Genomic DNA, 17,899 nt, shown 5'->3' with positions numbered 1-17,899 from the left:
TTTATATATAACATAGTTCATTGTCTGGCTCTAAATTAAGTGGTTAGAAATGCCCATCACAATTTCCCAGAAGCCAAGGTGACATCTTCAACTTGCTTGTTTTGTCTGACCAACAATCATAAACCAAAGATATTCAACATACAGTGTTATAAAACAAACACAAAAATGTAAATCCTCACATTTGTGAAGCTGCAACCAGATAATATTTGGCTTAATTAATTTTCTGTTGATCGACTAACTGATTAATTGACTAACTGTGTCAAATATTAATGACCCCATAAAATAGCCTAACCACAGATACACCCGGTCTTGCATTTGAGTGTGTGTGAGTATGTAGCAAAGAAGTGTGCCAAGTGGGAGAGAAGGATCTCAGGTAAGAAAGGAAAACACACACTGACAGCAGCTGCAACCTGTACAGAGAGCCTGACTCTTGCAGTATAGAATCACTCTGTCTCCATGAAGAAAAGCCTTGGCTCAGTGTGAAGAGTCAAACCTGACCCAGGTTATGAGACTGTGAAAAACTATGGCAATGCTGTCAGGCAGGACAATGATTAAAAAGAAAATCATTAAATAGAACAAAATCTAAAATACATTATTATTTCTTTAAGACAATACTAAAAGACAAAAAGGCAATTATAGCCATAGAAAATAAAAGCAGAAACCCAGTAGACAAACCAGACAGAGAAGGTGAATACTTATTGACTAGATCCCTTAAATCTCATTTAGTCATTACAAGAGAAGAGGCAGATTACAAGAGCTTTAAGCTATGAAACTATGAAGGTGGTGCAACTCACATTAGGATGTACATCTTTAATATTTAATAATTTGTACAAAATGCACACAGATTCCATTTGCACAGTATATAAATTATATAACATATTCAATAAATAAATCTTACTGTAGACAAAAAAAAAAGTGTGAATGATCAAGGCTAAAACAAATATAAAACCAAGACAGTGATGCAAAAAAAAAAAAAGAATATGTTATATCTTCAAAAGGTCAGCATTTTCATAACTAAGAGAGGCACAGCCACCTTGGACTATTGGACTATTGAAGGTTTCCGAGGAACCAGTAATCAACCAGCCAACTCAATGTCATACCCTCAGCTATGGGAGGACCTCCACTATTCAAAGATTAGTGTCATGATGAGACTCTGGCTGATTAATGACATAGAATTAATCTATACAACACTGGTTATTAATTGAGAGACCTTAATCTAAACAGACATTTTCATCTATTTCCACAAAAATATGCATTCATGAACATTATTACTATTCTCCTGGGTGTAACTGGGAAGTTTCATGTGTAAACACATAAATGAAAAATAAAATGAAAATGAAATGAGAAGCAAAAACAACAATGACATAGAACATAACTGTTTCACATCAATTGTTTGTGCAGTAAAATATTTATATTATATTATATATTTATTATATTTTTGTAAATACAGTATATTGTCAATGATATTGTTTACCATATTGTGATTATGAATGTAATGTAATAGAGTGCAATAATGCTGTGATGATTTTAAATAAGTAATAATAAATATTGCAAATGCAAGTCATGAGTTGAAAACAGAAAACAGCTGCAATAAGGTAAGACTGAAATTGGCAGATATATCTATAATACAAATCTTTTACTTGTTAGCATTATATACTCATAACATAATGAGGGTTGTTTAATGGATTAACTCTTTCACATCAACTGGAAATGGGCTGAAATCAGGTACAAATAACACATGTGATAATCCTTTAAAATTTAAATGAAAAGAAGACCAATAAATCATCTGCAAAATCTCAGTGTGAGCCTCTTCATCTTTAATCAGCAAATGAAAAGGGAAATTATAAAAGCTTTCTGTAATTAATGGCACAACAAGAGATAACGAGTGCTGCCGTTCAATTAAAAGTTATATTAATTTTAAATGAGCTCCTATTAAGCCAGCAGTGAAAACGAAGGCGATAAGATGATTGAGTAATTATGATTTTTTCACTTCTCAAATATTGACGCTGTATTAATTGGAGCTGGAGAACAATGGATGCACTCTGTGATTAAGCATTTTTTCCTTTTAATGTGCTATTTTTTTAAACCATTTTCTCTTTCCCAATACTTGAAGTGTCACTTTCAATGGTTCATTATAGCCATCATCAGACATACTTTCTATTTAACATACCATTGACATCTCTTTCCACTCCCTTATCTAACCTGTATCCATCCATATTTAGACCATTAATGTGTTAATTAGGATTGAATTACATTAGTTGCGTAATTTACGTAACATACTTATTTTAAGCCAAACCACGATCTTTTCCTAAGCCTAACCAAGTAGTTTTTTTTTTGCCTAAACCTAACCAAACTGTGACCATTTCACAATGTTAACCACACGTTTAACATCAAGTGACTTAAGTCATGTAATTGACGTAACGTATGCTTGCAGCTCGTCCTCACTTTACAGGCCGTCCTCAACGGCCACCAGTAGGGGCACTAATTTAGGAATCGCTCCTGTGGGTCGTATTAGAGGGTAAGAACAAATGACCTATGTGGTTGTATGGGTTGGAAGGCTTGGAGTTACATTAATACAGGATTGGTCAGCATTAAAAGCATGTGTCAATGAATGACATGAAAATCACACATTAAAGAAATGCCAAAAGAAAGAAATCCATATTTGGAAAGTCATCTGGGACAAAACAATTCACAACCATTCAGAACTGAGCATTATAAACATGATAAATTTACAGTTAAAAAAAAAACTCAGAGAAGCAATCAACAAGACATTTCAAGGGGTACCAACAGAACACCTACTTAGTTTAAAATACACAATTTTGAGTATTGTTGCCTTAAGTGCGCACAGATAACAGAGGAGCCAAGGGCAGCATACGTATCTGTGCATCTGTGTGTGTGTGGACTCTCACCTTGTCTGTTATAATCATCCTGTTCACGGTGAACCATGTCCTTGTGTCCCTTGGTCGTCCCGTACAATAATCTGTCAACAACCAAAGACAAAAGTCGTCAGTTGTGTTACTATCATAAAGGATAGCCCTTCAGAATAAATCCAGTGAAACTCATTGCACACCTTTGTTTTGTCCTTTTGTTGGGTTCACAGGTACCAAAATCAATTTAAAGTACCATTAGGGATCAGACAGGATAGGGTGTGTTTTGTTGTCAAAAAATACAGTAAAAACAATGCCAAGGCTGATCACTGCCAGTAGTGTTTGTTTCTACAGAGGGTGTAACTGTTCAATAACTGTACACCTCATCGAGTATTGCCCTGCTTGTATACAATAGAATACTTAATTAAAAATGATTAATTAATAGAAAAAGTAACAGAAACTCAATTATGACACCGGTCACTTGCTCATAGTAATGTGGGATGCACTGTGGTAGAGTGATGGGTGTTGGGAGCATCTTGAAACTCCAGTGAGTGGGAAGATTTGGCACAAAACAGTGTAGAGGCCACAAAGTGAAATTAGAGTGAGTTACAGTAAGCAATCTGAGAAGATGGCCAAGAAACAATTGATCATTGCTATTAATCAGGAACACTATTGTGTCAGGAGAATTCGTCCGATAGTCGAACCTCGGATTCAGGAGGAGCAGAGTGGTTTTCGTCCCGGTCGTGGAACACTGGACCAGCTCTATACTCTCCATCGGGTGCTCGAGGGTTCATGGGAGTTTGCCCAACCAGTCCACATGTGCTTTGTGGATCTGGAGAAGGCATTCGACCGTGTGCCCCGGGGCGCTTTGTGGGGAGTGCTCTGGGAGTATGGGGTCCGGGGCCCTTTGCTAAGGGCTGTCCGGTCCCTGTATAACCGGAGCAGGAGCTGTGTTCGCATTGCCGGCAGTAAGTCAGACCTGTTCCCGGTGCATGTTGGACTCCGCCAGGGCTGCCCTTTGTCACCGGTTCTGTTCATAATTTATATGGACAGAATTTCTAGGCGCAGTCAGGGGCCGGAGGGTGTCCGGTTTGGGAACCACAGGATCTCATCTCTGCTGTTTGCAGATGATGTCGTTCTGATGGCTTCTTCAAACCAGGACCTGCAGCATGCACTGGGACGGTTTGCAGCCGAGTGTGAAGCAGCTGGGATGAGAATCAGCTCTTCCAAATCTGAGGCCATGGTTCTTGACCGGAAAAAGGTGGTTTGCTCTCTTCGGGTAGGTGGGGAGTCCTTGCCTCAAGTGGAGGAGTTCAAGTATCTCGGGTCTTGTTCACGAGTGAGGGACGGATGGAGCGTGAGATTGACAGGCGGATCGGTACAGCGTCTGCAGTGATGCGGGCGCTGTATCGGACCGTTGTGGTGAAGAAGGAGCTGAGTCGAAAGACAAAGCTCTCGATTTACCGGTCAATCTACGCTCCTGCCCTCACCTATGGTCATGAGCTCTGGGTAGTGACCGAAAGGACAAGATCGCGGATACAAGCGGCCGAAATGGGCTTCCTCCGCCGAGTGGCTGGGCGCTCCCTTAGAGATAGGGTGAGGAGCTCAGTCACACGGGGAGCTCGAGTAGAGCCGCTGCTCCTCCACGTCGAGAGGAGCCAGCTGAGGTGGCTAGGGCATCTGATCCGGATGCCTCCTGGACGCCTCCCTCGGAAGGTGTTCTGGGCATGTCCCACCGGGAGGCGGCCCCGGGGAAGACCCAGGACACGCTGGAGGGACTATGTCTCTCGGCTGGCCTGGGAACGCCTCGGGATCCCCCCGGAGGAGCTGGAGGAAGTGTCTGGAGCGAAGGAAGTCTGGGAGTCCCTGCTTAGACTGCTGCCCCCGCGACCCGGCCCCGGATAAGCGGAAGAAAATGGATGGATGGATGGACTATTGTGTCAGACATATTATAGTCATTGTGTGGTAATAGGAAAAATAATACTGATTACACCATAAATATCAATAAAAAAAGAATATATGCTGCAGGAAAGTGGAAAATTCCTGGTCAATCATGGCTTAAAAGCTTAATAGCTAAAAAATAGGAGGAGCAAGAAATTAAGTGGGACATTAAGTCCAGCTGTGTTTGGAAAAGTAAACAGAATGCATCTTGTTCTTTTAACAGTCTGCTGGATTGTTCACTTTCTTCTCTTTCTTAAACATAACAACCTGGGTCACATTTATAGTCAGTACCATCTGCTTTTATGTCATTTGCATACATACTGAACAGTTAACTAGCAAACAACAAAAATTACATGCTCTAGTCAAATGGGTGCCTAGCACACAAACATAAAACCACAATGAAGGAAGCAAAACATTTGTGGTCTGACATTACATGGATATAGTCAGATGGTATTGGTTTGAAATAAACACATTCAAAACTATTATTAGATATTTTTTCAAGAACACATGGAAGTAGCATACACAATCATTTTGCACTATTTTGCCTCTGCTATTCTGACGTATAACGCATGTGCTCAGCACTGATTTTCATTTCCCGGGGTGCCAGAAGCCACACCCAGCAAGAAAACCACCTCGGTACTGTATTCCCGGTCAAAATAGCCACCAGTATAATGTAATGTTAACACATAGGCTAATTAGTTTCTTTAAGTTTGATAATTAGGCCTGCTATGTCATGTTTATGACAGGTTATGTTTTCTTGGTAGTGTCAAATTGCCTTAACAAAGACATTGACAGGTTATGTTGTCTTGATTAATGTCAAGTTGTCATGACAAGGACATTTTTGTCATAACAAAGACATTTTTGTCTTGGTTAATGTCAAGTTGTCATTACAAACACTTTTTTATCTTGGTTAATGTCAAGTTGTCATAACAAAGACATCTCAAACAATGTAAACTTTGCATTAAATGTGACATAATTGACCAAATGACACTTAGTGGCAACAGTCATAAACCTTCAGAAAGACTCCTTCATGTTCATGACAGGTGCCATGTCATGGTAATGACGATGTCATGTCAGTCTTATGCACACCCCTTCAAATAAATTGTTACCATACATGATTAATTCCTACCGTACCTTAGGCAACTAACCTACTGACTAACCTAAAACTGTCAATCAATATGACATGTTTGATCTAGTAATAATTACTTCAATCCTCTCAAGTTCCTCTCTGAAATTATCAGCAAAGATGTGACTGTACCAAACCTATTGTAGATCAAATAATATTTGTAAATATATGTCTACTCAAGACAATGTAATTTGTAGACACATTTTGGTGCTTTACACAATACACACTATGACACAGATCTTATATTATCCATTGTGTTAGACAAAATGGAACATTGTAATGTGTATAACCCCACATCTAACCTGGTCTGGTCTTGGTGCTGGTCGAATGCCTTGAGTGTTTCACTGGAGGAGTAGGACTTCTGAGTGGGTACCCGGAGTCCCTGGGAGCCAACAGCACAGTCTTCACTGTCCCCTGATGAACCTAGCAGATACACATACATGAACAGACAAACACATATGTGGGCACAAAATCATTCACAGACATTCACAGACAAAAACCTAAAAGCCCTTAAAATACATTGTTTAGATCCTGTTGTGGCTGAAATTTCCATTTCTGTTTAAATTATATTCATAGATTATATTCATAGTCATAAGACCTCAGAGTTTGCAGTACAATATGTTAATTTGATCTCTTTTTTTCCACTGGTGTGATCTCACGATCCTCAAATGTCCCAAGTTAAAGTCAGACCTCAGATTTCAGTAAGGTAGATAAATACATGAAGGTGAGACAGTGCCAGTGGAGTCTGCTGGGAGAACAGTCAGGTTATCTTTTACCCCCTAAACTTACATAATGGTCCTGACAAAATAGGTGTGTCAATTCTAAACACATAGTGTGTGTACTGTAAGCCCATTTTACAGCAATCACTGGAGAAGCACACCACTACTACAGCAAGGAAAACATCATGTATCATTACACCTTTAAAAAAAACAACATATCCTAAAGAGTTCAGTGACTTTGGACCTGTGGCCCTAAGTTCCATCTTAATGGAGTCTTTATGGAGAATCATCTCTCAGTAACTCTCTTGGTCAGTGCAGGAAAAGCTGCAGACACTGACTACCTGCAGATGTGGAGCCCTACAGAAACAGATCAGCTCCATGCCTCTGCTTGTACTATAAACCATCAACTGTGTGGCCAGTGCCTGTCACAACCACATCATCCAAATGCCTGACAAGAAGGAATTGAGCAATGATCAGGAGGAGCTGCAAATTTATTTGGAAAATGCCACCACAATATTTTTGGAGCTACCCAAGATATCAATACAGCTTCAGTCATTATTCACACCCAACACAAATATGATTTGTGTCTATGAGGGCAGGTAAATGGTCCTCTGACGTGTGGACATAATTTATAGCAGCAGAACACTTGTTAAGGAGACAGTTTCACTGGCTGCAAGCAGGATGATTCTTGCCTTCTTCATCTGGTCTGCAACACAAACTATTCTGGTGTCCGAAATGCAGTGAAGCCCTGAAAGCCAATATTCTGGTGAGTTGGTGATCAGCTCCATAGTTGTAGGTTGCTCTATGGAGGACTGTTTTCTCAACAGCTGGACTGAGAACAGCCTCAGACCAGCTGGAAAAATCACCCAGGACCTTTCTCATGTCAACTTTTTTGGCCCTTTAACTTTGCTAACACATCAGTTGACCCCCACTGCCACTTGACACAGACACACATGCTTGACGATGACTGTCACTGTAATGCATCTTTACAGCATTACCTGCATGATGCTTACAGTATGTCTCTCCTAATGAATGTGTTTTTATTGATTTTTAAACAATCTTCTGTCTTATTTTCGTAGTTTTGGTTACCATTTCTATCAGTTCTGATAACAGTTTACTCACCAAACTCATTAATTCAGATGTAGCAAGAACCGTGTAAAAAAAAAAGAAAGAAGAAAAGCCAGTAGTTTAGGGCAGATTATCTGAACACTTTATTTCAAGGTAAAACCAAAAATGAGTGCACTCAAAATGTTGGTAATAATGGCAAGTACAGTAGAAAGTTGAAACAGGAAGGTGGTCTGTAAACTGTGATGGATGTTTACAGTGGACAGTTGCGGTAATGATTTTGGCTTTGATGATAGCAATGATGGCCAAAACTGAATAAGACCCATGGTTGTATGAATTTTTGAATTTTCTTTTACTATGCAGCAGTGCTATGAATCCTAAACTGGTCATGATTTCATTGGCTGTGAAAAGTTTGTAAATGCATACTGGTTTGTAGGTATATGGATAATATATTGGTCTTTAATTAATAATGTGATCATCTCTAATCAGTGTGGTCCACCTCTGATATCATTAAAATGATGCACTTTGATAAACACTTTGTTTGTCAATAGGAGGCTCTTATGATAATAGCAGCAGCAGTCAACACATTGTACATTAACTACTGGAAGGTTTAATATAAAATTTATATTTAAGAACATACAGTATATCTGTTAATCAGCGCTGGGCTACCGGGCATTTTCCCAGTGGGCCGACGCACCTTGGGGCCGACATTATTTTAATTTTTGGTTCATTTTCTATAATGACACTAGGCTCACCCAATCACATCTCTTACTGCCCCCCCCCCTCTGTCCTCTCTGTTTCTTGTGTCAGATGCTGTGGCTCAGAGCCAAACATCTGTGGAGAAAGGAGGGTGTCATTGTCAGTTGCCAAGATGGATGAGCAAAAACGAAAGAAGCAAGGTGCGGAAAAGCTGCGGGCCAAAATAATTATGGATCTAGATGCAGATGCCGCCAAATGTGCAAAAATCACAGATATGTTTAATGCAGGGTCTGCAGCAGTTGCTTCAACATCTACAGCGACCACAAGGATGGTGTACTGGTGGGTGGGGTTCGACCGATTGTGGGGGGTTGGTCTGGGCCAAAAACGCCAGGGCCGAATTCTCCCTAAATTTAAGGCCAGCAAAGGATCTTTGAATGCAAACAGGATGACTAACTCACTGACTGACTCAACTAATAAATGAACGAAGGCACAAATAAGTGAGCAAATAAATTAATGAATATATGAATGATTGAGCTAACTGAGCTATCTCACCAGTGTACGGTCCCTCCTTGTCCTTGCGGCTCTTGGAGAGTGAGCAGTATGGACGTCGCTCTTTCACTTCCATAATGCTTCTGCTTGTGCTGCTGACAAACATACAGGCATGCTGCTGTTCAGCTGCATAGACAGAAAGACAGACAGACAGAGAGAGAGAGAAAGAAAGACACAGAGAGATATAAGATGAAGACACAGAGAGAGAGAGCCAGACAGAGAGTGACGGGTTGTTGGACTCCACCTGCAAACACACAGACACAAAAAGGGGTAGTCAATGACAAAGTCAAAGAATGAGTGATGTAACAACAAGGCCTCATCCTACAGTGACTGTTACATTTTAAAGTAGATGTGACTGTATGTTAATTAACAAGAACAACAGTGTATACATTGTGCTCCTGTGGAGCACACAATGATTGATTGAAAAATCACCATCTTGATTCAAAAATTCAAAATTCAAAAATCACCATCTACAGAGTGTTTATCGTGTGTATTTTTGTGTGATCTGCACTAAAACTCATGAGCAGCAACACGCTCAGTTGTTTTGTTCACTCTTATTGGTTAACATGGATATTGGTTAACAGGGATACCAAAGACACACATTCTGTGAGCTGCACACATCCAGTTTGTTGACGTGCTACGATAAGCGTATTGTCCCATTTCCGGTTGCAAGTGCTTCTGTGTTACTGGTTGCTTATTTTTGCTGCTTAAGCTCAACTCAGTTACTTTTGTTAGATTCTTCATTACAGCTGCTAATTATCTGCTTTACATATAAAATTACACTAGGTCTGCTTAAGCACTTTCCCTGCTGAAAGTCGCTACAGCTCTTTCCTTCCTGTAGCGACTTTCAGCAGTTCTCCTACCTACTGTACTTTAGCTTAGCAGTTAGCGATGGTTTCGCTCTATCCCTCTCACTCTCCTGCTCTCTCTTGCTCAGTGTGTCAAATGTTTAGCTATTCCTCTGCCTCCTTTAGTGATAATGGTAGTGTATATGTAATAAATGTAGTTTATTTGCTGTGTTGGAGGCGAGGCTTAGTGAATTGGAAACGTGGCTGTGCACCATGGAAACTCAATCGTTAGCTGCTGTAGTTAGCCAGCCCCCAGTAGCCGGTGCAGACCGACCAGAGGTAGTTCCTGTTAGCTCTCCCAGGGAGGCTGGGTGACTATCCGAGGAAAGCATAGCCCTAGACAGAAGCCCAGGGTTCACCACCAACCAGTTCAACTGATTATTGGCAGTAGAGGGTGACACAGGAGTGGATTTTCACTCATGTCCCATCACAATACCACAAAAATACTCCTGTCCCGTTTTGATCCCATGACAAAGTAAAAAAAAAACCTGTCCCGTCCCAATCCCAGAAGAATGACTCCCTTCTCTTCCCATTACCGTTAAAAAAAAAAATCAGAAAATAGCGTTTTTTCATATTAGAACTATATATAAAAACGGACCTATGACTCCCGGTGCTGCCCGCTCCTGTTGATTTTTTTTCCTGTCCTGTCCCAGTCCAGTGATGAATAGTGAAATTGACTGTGCGTCACGGGATTCCTGTGACACACAGGATTCCTGAAAAAATGTCAGCCTATAATTGGCAGCTCTATTTTGAGAAATGTGAAGTTAGCAACACCAGCGACCATGGTCAAATGTATTTCTGGGGCCTGAGTGGGCGACACTGAATCCTATTTAATACTGCTGGCTAAGGATAAGCGTAACTATAGTAAGACTGTTATTCACATCGGCGGTAATGACTCCCGATTATGCCAATCAGAGTCCACCAAAATTTATGTTGAGTCTGTGTATGCAAAGACAAAATCGGAATCCATAGTTTTCTCTGGGCACCTGCCAAATCTGACCAGTGATTACATGTTTAGCCACATGTCATCATTCCACCACTGGCTGTCGTGGTGGTGTCCTGCAAATGATGATGATAATAATAATAATAATAATAATAATAATAATCATCTTTATTTATAGAGCACTTTTCGAAATTCATGTTATAAAGTGTTTCACAAAGGCAGCAAAACAAAACACCAAAGTCATAAAACCATCTGGTTTTAAAAGAAAACAGATAAAAAAGAAAAACATTTTTAAGTAAGTAAAAGACAGTAGAAAGAAAATTAAAACTCAAGTGAAATCTGGAAAAGGCTCTCTGATAAAAGTACGTTTTACGAAGCGACTAAGAAGAGATCACTGACTCAAGCTGACCTGATGTCCTCGGGCAAGCTGTTTCAGAGCCTCGGGGCCCTGACTGCAAACACTCTGTCCCCTTTAGTTTTTAGTCGGGTCTCTGGAAGAGACAAAAGACCTCTGTCCGAGGATCTCAAAGTATGTGCCACCGCGTACGGTACAATGAGGTCAGAGATATAGCAGGGACAGAGGCCATTAAGTGCCTTAAAAGTAATCAGTAAAATCTTAAAATCTATTCTAAAACATACTGGGAACCAGTGTAACAAGGCTAAAACAGGAGTTATGTGATCATGTTTCTTGGTTCTGAGTTCTGTACAGTCTGGAGTCAATCAATAGATTTTTACGTTTAGGCAAGTAAAAAAGGCTATTGCAGTAATCCAGGCGTGATGAGATGAATGTGTGTAAAATGTCTTTAAAATTACGTTAGATCGTATTTTTAATATATTTCTAAGAAGATAAAAACATGATTGCACAAGCTTTATGGTGTGCTGCTCAAAACTTAAATTAAATTATCAAACTAGATGTCAAGATTCCTTGCAACAGGCTTGATCCAACAGGGTTGCAACAGGGAACCAGCAGATGGCAGAATTGATTTTGCCATGTGCTGGGACCCAGTGACAAGGATCTCTGTTTTGCTTGAGTTCAGCTCAAGGAAATTTTTTTGACATCCAGTTTTTGACATCACAGAAGCAGTTGTTAAGTGAACTCAGCATTCCAGGGTCTGTGGATCTAATGGGCAGGTACATCTGCGTATCATCAGCATAAAAATGAAAAAAGACACTATGTCTATGAATAATGTGCCCATTTATAAAGAAAATAAAATTGGTCCCAAAACAACCCCTGAGGCACACCGTATTTAACAGAAGAAAATGAAGGGACATAGTTGTTTACAGAGACACAGAACATCCTATTCAACAGGTAAGATGAAAACCATTCTAAGGCTGTACCAGATATCCCCACCTAGTGCCCTCCCACTTATTCTGTTATCTAACAGGATGCTGTGGCCCAATTCGTTAGTAATGAAAAAGAACCTGTAAGAGTATTGATACTGATATTACTCTTTCTAATAAACCTTGCATTGGGTTAGTCACTCATTTCATTCAACTCGAAGTGGCGATGAGGTCTTAAAATGTATAGAAAGGGTCTTTAAAAAGGTCTTAAAAAGATATTAAATTTAACTTTTCAACTCTATTCCTGTGTGCACTGACGTGATAGTGAGCTGGATCAATAAGGATCAATAAAGTATTTCTGATTCTTTCTGATTCAAAACTATATGAAACAGCGCTTGGAGGAGATGGCTTTGTACGCCAGTGGGTGGAGCTAGTGAGCGAGATGTAGAATGTCAGTGGCAGTGAGGAAGAGTTCCAGTGGTGTGTCCAGGTGTGCTGCAGGAATGATTTGTTATGTGCGTATGGCAGTGGAGATAGCATGAACAATGTTTTCAGCTAGGGCATGGGTGCCCTGTCGACTGGGGTGAATGCCATCTCTGTTAAAAATAATGCACGATTCTGTGGTGGGATGTATCAGCAGTGGTGATGAGACTGAGTACAGGGCTGTGGTGGGGAACTTTGTCTCATGCTATGAGCAGAACCATCTGCAGCTCAATGCAACAAAATCTAAGGAGCTGGTTGTAGACCTAACAGGGCCAAGGCACCAGTGACCACAGTTTCCATCCACGGGGTCAGTGTGGACATTGTTGAGCCGCCTCTATTTTCTGAGGAGGCTGAGGTCCTTCAACATCTGCCAGACAATGCTGAGGATGTTTTATGAGTCTGTGGTGGCCAGTGCTATCCTGTATGCTGTTGCATGCTGGGGCAGCAGGCTGAGGGTAGCGGACGCTAACAGACTCAACAAACCAGTAAGGCCTGTGACATTATGGGGGTGGAGCTGGACTCTTTGTCGGTGGTGTCAGAGAGGAGAATGCTGGCCAAACTACATGCTATCTTGGACAGTGTCTCCCACTCACTCCAAACAACAAAGGAGTATCTTCAGTTCAGTGACTCATCCCCCCGAAAAGCACCACAGAGCGCCACAGGAAGTCTTTCCTGCCTGTGGCCATAAAACTCTTTAATTCTTTAATTTATTGGTCAACTGGAGGGCCTGAGATGGAAGCGGACAACAGGGGAGCTTCCCACCATGTTTACCCTCACGAGCAACAGTCCATGGCTCCTTAACCAGGGCCTTGGACTTAGCTCCCAGCTGGGTCAAGTTGTCTGCTGCTGGGGCAGCGGCGACACCCAGACATGGGAGAGTCGAGTCCAGTTCTCTGGTGGGTGTGGTGGTGACAACAGGGCCCATGGGGATCAAAAAGTCTCTTCATCTTTAATCTGGTACAGGCTGGATATTCTCCCTTCCAGCTCAGGGATTTTCTGGGTCAGGCAGCTGTTGCATCCGGATGGTGAGTTGAGTGGAGGCATGACTTATTGAGTCAGGTGGTGGTCGCTGGGGAAAAAGAAACAGCTATGGCCAGTAAAAGTAGTCGTGACAGATGTAAATGCTACTGTCTTTGGTGTAGTATGTAGGCAGTGACACAGGTAACGGATTGATAAAACCAACAGGATATGAATGTGTAGCGTAAAAATATGGCTTAAAACTCGATAAAAATGTCCATTTTTGACAGAGCTTCTGACTTGATGGGCGGCTTTCATATCTAGAAATCTGACAGAGTTTATTAGTGGACCAAAATGACAACCCAGAGTTTGAGACCAGGAGGCACAGTTGGAGTCCTACACGCTTCTCTGAGCTTCCAGAGCAGTTACCAACCCAAAACAGTCATTTTACCAACCCCAAAAAATGACTGTTGACCAGGTGAGAGGACAGCTGATGAAACTCCACTCAAATAAGGCTGCAGGCCCAGTTGGCGTTAGCCCCGGGGTGCTAAAAGCCTGTGCCTCCCAGCTATGTGGAGTCCTTCAACATGTCTTCAACCTTACCCTGAGTCTCCAAAGGGTCGCTGTTCTGTGGAAGACATCTTGCCCCATTCCTGTGCCGAAGACGACGCGTCCCAGTGGCTCCAAGGACTACAGACAGGTGGCACTGACTGTCAGACCCCCCCTGGACCCCCTTCAGTTCGCCTACTAGCCCCGGCTGGGAGTTGAGGATGCCATCATCTTCCTGCTTAACCGCATCCACACCCACCTGGACAAGCCGGCAAGCACGGTGAGGATCATGTTCTTTGACTTCTCCAGTGCTTTCAACACCATCTGGCCAGCCCTGTTGGGTGAGAAGCTGGCAGCGATGCAGGTGGAAGCCCCCCTTGTGTCCTGGATTGTGGACTACCTGACTGGCAGACCACAGCACGTGCGCCTGCAGCACTGTGTGTCAGACAGCGTGGTCAGCAACACTGGGGCCCCTCAGGGGACTGTCCTCTCTCCCTTCCTCTTCACCATCTACACCACGGACTTCAGCTACCACACAGAGTCCTGCCACCTTCAGAAGTTTTCTGATGACTCTGCTGTGGTGGGATGTATTAGCGGTGGTGATGAGTCTGAGTACAGGGCTGTGGTGGCTAACTTTGTCTCATGGTGTGAGCAGAACCATCTGCAGCTCAATGCGACAAAGTCTAAGGAGCTGGTTGTGGTTCAAGGAGGGCCAAGGCACCAGAGACCCTGGTTTCCATCCAGGGGGTCAGTGTGGATATTGTGGAGGATTACAAGTACCTGGGAGTACACTTAGACAATAAACTGGACTGGGCCAAGAACACTCAAGCTCTTTACAGGAAGGGCCAGAGAATATATGTTGAAGAATATGAATAAGAATATGTTAGCCTAAAAGAATCCACTCTGCCCAGTCATATTAATACGCACATTCCTTGAGGAACCAGCCTAGGAGGTGGAGTTGCAGCCATCTTGACTCAAGCCTATTAATCAACCCTAAACTAAATTATAACTCATTTGAAAGCCTTGTTCTTAACTTGGAAAACACTACAGCCAATTATATTTGTTATAGTGTACCACACTCCTGGTCCTTATTCTGAATTTTTATCTGAATTCTGATATGAGTTTTTATCAAGTTAAGTCCTTTAAACAGATAAAGTAATTATTGTAGGTGATTTTAATATTCATTTGGACATTGATAATGATTAGTAAGTACTGCGTTTTTCTCATTATTAGATGCGATTGGCTTCTGTCAGAGTGTTCATAAACCCACTCACTGTTTTCAACACACCCTCGACTTTATTCTGGCATATGGCATTGAAATTCACATATTATAATATTTAACAGTCTTTCCACAGAATCCTTTTTTATCGGACCACTATTTAATAACTTTTGAACACCTATTACTACACGCCATTAGGCAAAAAATCCTACAATAGATGTCTATCTGACAGTGCTGTAGCTAACGTTAAGGAAGGGATTGCATAAGTATTTACTTCAATGCCATGTCTCACTATAACTGAGGACTCCCATGCTAACTTCAGTCCTTCCCATATTGATCAAATTGTTGATAGTGCTGCAGGCTCACTGTGAATGACACTCAACTCTATTGCCCCTCTAAAAAAGAAGATAATAAATCAAAGAAGGTTAGATCCATGGTATAACCCCCAAACCCGCAAATTAAAGCAAACATCACAAAAACATGCAAGGAAATGGCATTCCACTATTCTGAAGGATCTCGTTTAGTCTGGCAAGACAGTCTAAAAATGAGAAGGCCCTCTCTAATGCCAGAGCAGCCTGTTACTCATCATTAATAGAGGCAAATAAGAAACAACCCCAGGTTTCTTTTCAGCACTGTAGCCAGGCTGACAGAGTCATAGCTCTATTGAGCCATGTATCCCTATAGCCCTCAGTAGTAATGACTTAATTAGCTTCTTTAATGATAAAATTCTTAGTATTAGAAACAAAATTCATCGCTTCCTGCCCTCAACGGTAGCAATTTATCTTCAAACACAGGAACCGAAACAGCTGTAAAACCTGATATATATTTAGACTTCTTTTCTCCCATCGAGCTTCACCAACTAACTTCAACGATTTCTTCATCAAAGCCATCAACCTGTCTCTAGAAAAACTAGTCCACGCATTTGTTACTTCTAGGCTGGAATATTGCAATTCATTATTATGGCTCTCCAGTTGATCCAGAATGCTGTGGCCCGTGTACTGACAACTAAAACCAAGAATAGAATTTAAAATCCTTCTCACCTACAACCTCTCACCCTTAATAGTAAGGCACCATCATATCTTAAAGAGCTCATAGTACTGTATTACCCCACTAGAACACTGCACTCCCAGAATGCAAGGTTACTTGTGGTTCCTAGAGTCTCCAAAAGTAGAATGGGAACCAGAGCCTTCAGCTATCAAGCGCCTCTCCTGTGGAAAAGATTGGTTACAGGAGGCACATTAGAGAGTAGGCTTAAGACTTTCCTCTTTGATAAAGCTTATAGTTAGGGCTGGCTCAGGTGAGCCTTGAACCATCCCTTAGTTATGCTGCTATAGGCCTAGATTGCTGGGAGACTTCCCATGATGCACTGAGCTCCTCTCTCATCCCATTAAAGTATGTTAAAAACTTGACATCTCTCTCCGGTAGTTTTGTGCTTTCTTGTCTCTCCCCTCTCTTCTTCTGTCGCTTTTTGCAGGTATTCTTGTCTCCAGAGCTGTAGAGTCTGAATCTATGATTCCAGGCCTCCTCCTGCCTCCATGTTTCTGCTCGACAACCACTACTACAGTTATTAGGGTCCGAGCGCCGACAGGCAATATTATTATTGTTATTAATATTATTTTTTTTATGATTCCATTTTTCCGAATGAATCACATTTTTGAGGGTTTAAAGGTGCTCGAAAAGCTGTGAAACTTTGCAGGAACAGGAATATCAGGACTGGTGAAAATGTGGATATTTTATGGGTTTCGAAAATGGGAGGGGGAAAATGGCTTTATAGCGCCCCCTTGAAATTTTCACATTTTTCAGCCCCTCCTTGCGGATTCACCCACATGTACGAAATTTGGCAGGCACATGTAAAATGGCAAGACGAACAACAAAGTCTATTGAAGCCATACCCTAAACTAAAAGGAAGTTTTCACTTTTTGGCCAATTTTTGGCATTTACAGGCTACTTTAACAACATCCTCCTAGAGAATTAATCGGATTTTTGTAGAGCAATCTAAAGACCTTCACGGTGAAAAGTTGCTCAAGGTTTGAGTTTTCGTTGAACAGTGTGGCCGTTATGGGGAGGCAAGTTTCGATGTTTCGCCATGAAACAGGGAGTGGTTTGTAACACGACTGTACATGGTCTAGTCTCAACCAAACTTCATATGTATGATAAGGGTTCTGCCCTGAACACAACTATATGACAATATTCAGTTATTGTCACAGTGTCACCTTCTGGCAACAGGAAAAGGCATGTTTTATGCATTGATTTACTCCAGCCAACAGGTTGAGTACATTCACTTCAAATGTTGTCAGAAATGGACTTAAGACCTTCATGATGCTTCATTGTAAAGATTGTGAGTTTTCGGCAAATGGCCTTCGCATGGGGTTGTGGCAAATTTTGATGCTTCAGCATGACACAGAAAGCTGTTGTAACTTCACCTTACATTATCCCAGCTGCCCCAAATCTCACTTGCTGGATAGGAGTCCAGGACTAAACACATCTACATTCCCTAACTGAGTCATAATCATAGCGCCACCTATTGACAACAGGAAGTCACCGTTCAAAAATGAACCTCCTCCTTGTAGTTTTATGTACATGTACGAATTTTTTATTTTTGCCGATTTATAGGGGTCATATCTTAACAAATTCGTCCTAGACCGTTAATCTG

At 41.5% G+C, this 17,899-nt stretch overlaps 1 protein-coding gene across 10 annotated transcripts in view; it reads right to left on the bottom strand.

Moving 5' to 3' along the window:
* Positions 1 to 17,899, bottom strand: part of LOC122870684 (teneurin-3) — a 422,149-nt gene that overhangs the window by 290,978 nt on the left and 113,272 nt on the right. For 9 of the 10 annotated variants that reach the window (XM_044185050.1, XM_044185062.1, XM_044185096.1 and 6 more), the window contains exons 3-5: positions 8,970 to 9,210; positions 6,237 to 6,357; positions 2,910 to 2,980 (exon numbers count right to left, since the gene is read on the bottom strand). In XM_044185050.1, coding sequence (XP_044040985.1) covers positions 2,910 to 2,980; positions 6,237 to 6,357; positions 8,970 to 9,072 — 295 coding nt within the window. In that variant the 5' untranslated portion in view covers positions 9,073 to 9,210. The remainder of the gene's footprint in view (positions 1 to 2,909; positions 2,981 to 6,236; positions 6,358 to 8,969; positions 9,211 to 17,899) is intronic. The other variant, XM_044185057.1, reaches the window with a different exon arrangement.

This window comes from Siniperca chuatsi, linkage group LG3 (genome assembly GCF_020085105.1).
Source record: "Siniperca chuatsi isolate FFG_IHB_CAS linkage group LG3, ASM2008510v1, whole genome shotgun sequence".
NCBI lineage: Eukaryota > Metazoa > Chordata > Actinopteri > Centrarchiformes > Sinipercidae > Siniperca > Siniperca chuatsi.
The sequence above is the reverse complement of the archived record's forward strand: the minus strand, read 5'-3'. Positions and strand labels throughout refer to the sequence as shown.